The 1,990-nt window shown below is 36.0% G+C and overlaps 1 protein-coding gene across 1 annotated transcript in view; it reads left to right on the forward strand.

Annotated features, from left to right (window-relative positions):
* The first annotated feature begins 1,080 nt into the window (after positions 1-1,080).
* LOC106462228 (protein giant-lens-like) overlaps positions 1,081-1,990 on the forward strand; it is a 28,489-nt gene continuing 27,579 nt past the window's right edge. The window contains exon 1 of the mRNA XM_022389425.1: positions 1,081-1,392. Within this exon, the coding sequence (XP_022245133.1) occupies positions 1,213-1,392 (180 nt within the window). The 5' untranslated portion in view covers positions 1,081-1,212. The remainder of the gene's footprint in view (positions 1,393-1,990) is intronic.

Here is a 1,990-nt window from a genome sequence, read left to right on the forward strand (position 1 = left end):
AAATAAATTGTTACAGTTTTGTCCACAGTTGTTATAACTTGTAAACTGGGAAGAATATTGCTTGAAATTGCTAGTTTCTCGTGTCAAGTACAAATGTTTCTAGGTGCAAAACCAGTTCATTTTCGAAATTAAAGAATATGTTTCTCTTGTTAAAGCTAGGCTTAAAAGCTGGTTCTCCTTACGCATCTCTTAGATGTTTTTAGCTCTGCAACAGCATGCTTTTTTTATATATAATAACATCAGTTTGCGACCATCAACGGAACTGGACCTTAACTATTTGTATAATATTTGTTTTAAAATTAATGAACAATTGTATATTTGTGATTAATGCCGTTAAGTATTTGTAGTTTTAGTATACATAAGAAAGACATGTTTGCTTGTTTTGAATTCCCCGCAAAGCTACACGAGGGCTATCTGCGCTAGCCGTCCCTAAGTTAGCAGTGTAAGACGAGAGGAAAGGCATCTAGTCATCACCACCCACCACCAACTCTTGGGCTACTCTTTTACCAATGAATAGTGGGATTGACCGTCACATTATGACGCCCCCATGGCTGAAAGAGCGAGCATGTTTGGTGGGAAAGACATGTTAAAAGTACGATCTTCAGAATCAAATATCGTGTGATATTAGATTACTCATTTGTATGTAAACATCCTAATAAAAGAATAAAAAGAAACAAGACCAATAAAAAAAATGAAAATAATTATTCCCAATTAAAAAAAGGGATTATTCCAAGATTTTCTTAGACACAGATTATTGAAAATAATATCAAAATGGCTCAAGAAAAAAAAAACGGTAGAAACCTCAATTTATTAGCTATGCGTTATTTTACGATCCTATTCGCAACTGATTTGTTAGTCTCCTCCTTTGTACAATCTGCACACCCTCTTAATATGTGAGAGTGGGCACGCTCCAAGTCATTCATTCATGCTGAAGCCACTATATATGCTTGTGGAGTACAACTCGCGGCAAGAAACGTGAATGAGTGTGTAAGTTTTCCGTAGCTCACGTAAGAAGTGAAATTAGTTTCTGTGAGATAGAAACGATCGTGTTTAGCAGCGTGTTCTTGGCGCGCGCGGGAACAAGTTTGAAGATTGTTCGAGGAAATCAATTTCAATTTCAATTTACGTTCTTGCGGTTTCCGCTTAATCTTCGAATTAATTAATATTGTCAGGCGATTTAACTCTGGACTGATCGGAAATCATTAGACGAAGATGGCCGATCACAATCACCTTACGGCTATCCAACGACAAGTGACCAGATGGTGCCTTGTCATGACACTTATAATATTTTATACAGTTGTCATGACACCACGATCGCTCGTGGGTAGTAAGCTTCCTCTCAGCATTCGTCAGGGATACAAGCCAGTTTATAGAGTCTTCTACCAACGTGGGGTGAGTAATTGTTTCTGTTTTTTTTTTCTTCAGACACTACTTGTTTTAGAACTTTCTTGTAATTCGGTCAATTGCTCGTGGCTCTAGAACTGAATGAGTAAAACTTTCAATGTGGTATAAATTATGATGAAATACTAATCATTCCGTATTTATAAGCGAAGCTTATGAACGCAAATGTTAATTTGAAAATAGGAGTGGATTTCTTCACAGAGCAACAAGATTCAAGGATGCTATACAGGCAACATCAATCAGAATAAATGGACTTCTTCAAAACAGTGGAGATATTTAACGGTGATACATGGGTAATATTGATCAACAGCTGTTGGACTTTTTAAAACAATGGTGATATTTAACGATGTTACATGGGTAATATTGATCAACAGCTGTTGGACTTTTTAAAACAGTGGTGATACTTTAACGATGTTACATGGGTAATATTGATCAACAGCTGTTGGACTTTTTAAAACAGTGGTGATATTTAACGATATTACATGGGTAATATTGATCAACAGCTGTTGGACTTTTTAAAACAGTGGTGATATTTAACGATGATACATGGGTAATATTGATCAACAGCTGTTGGACTTTTTAAAACAGT

This window comes from Limulus polyphemus, unplaced genomic scaffold (assembly GCF_000517525.1).
Source record: "Limulus polyphemus unplaced genomic scaffold, Limulus_polyphemus-2.1.2 Scaffold1122, whole genome shotgun sequence".
Lineage (NCBI taxonomy): Eukaryota > Metazoa > Arthropoda > Merostomata > Xiphosura > Limulidae > Limulus > Limulus polyphemus.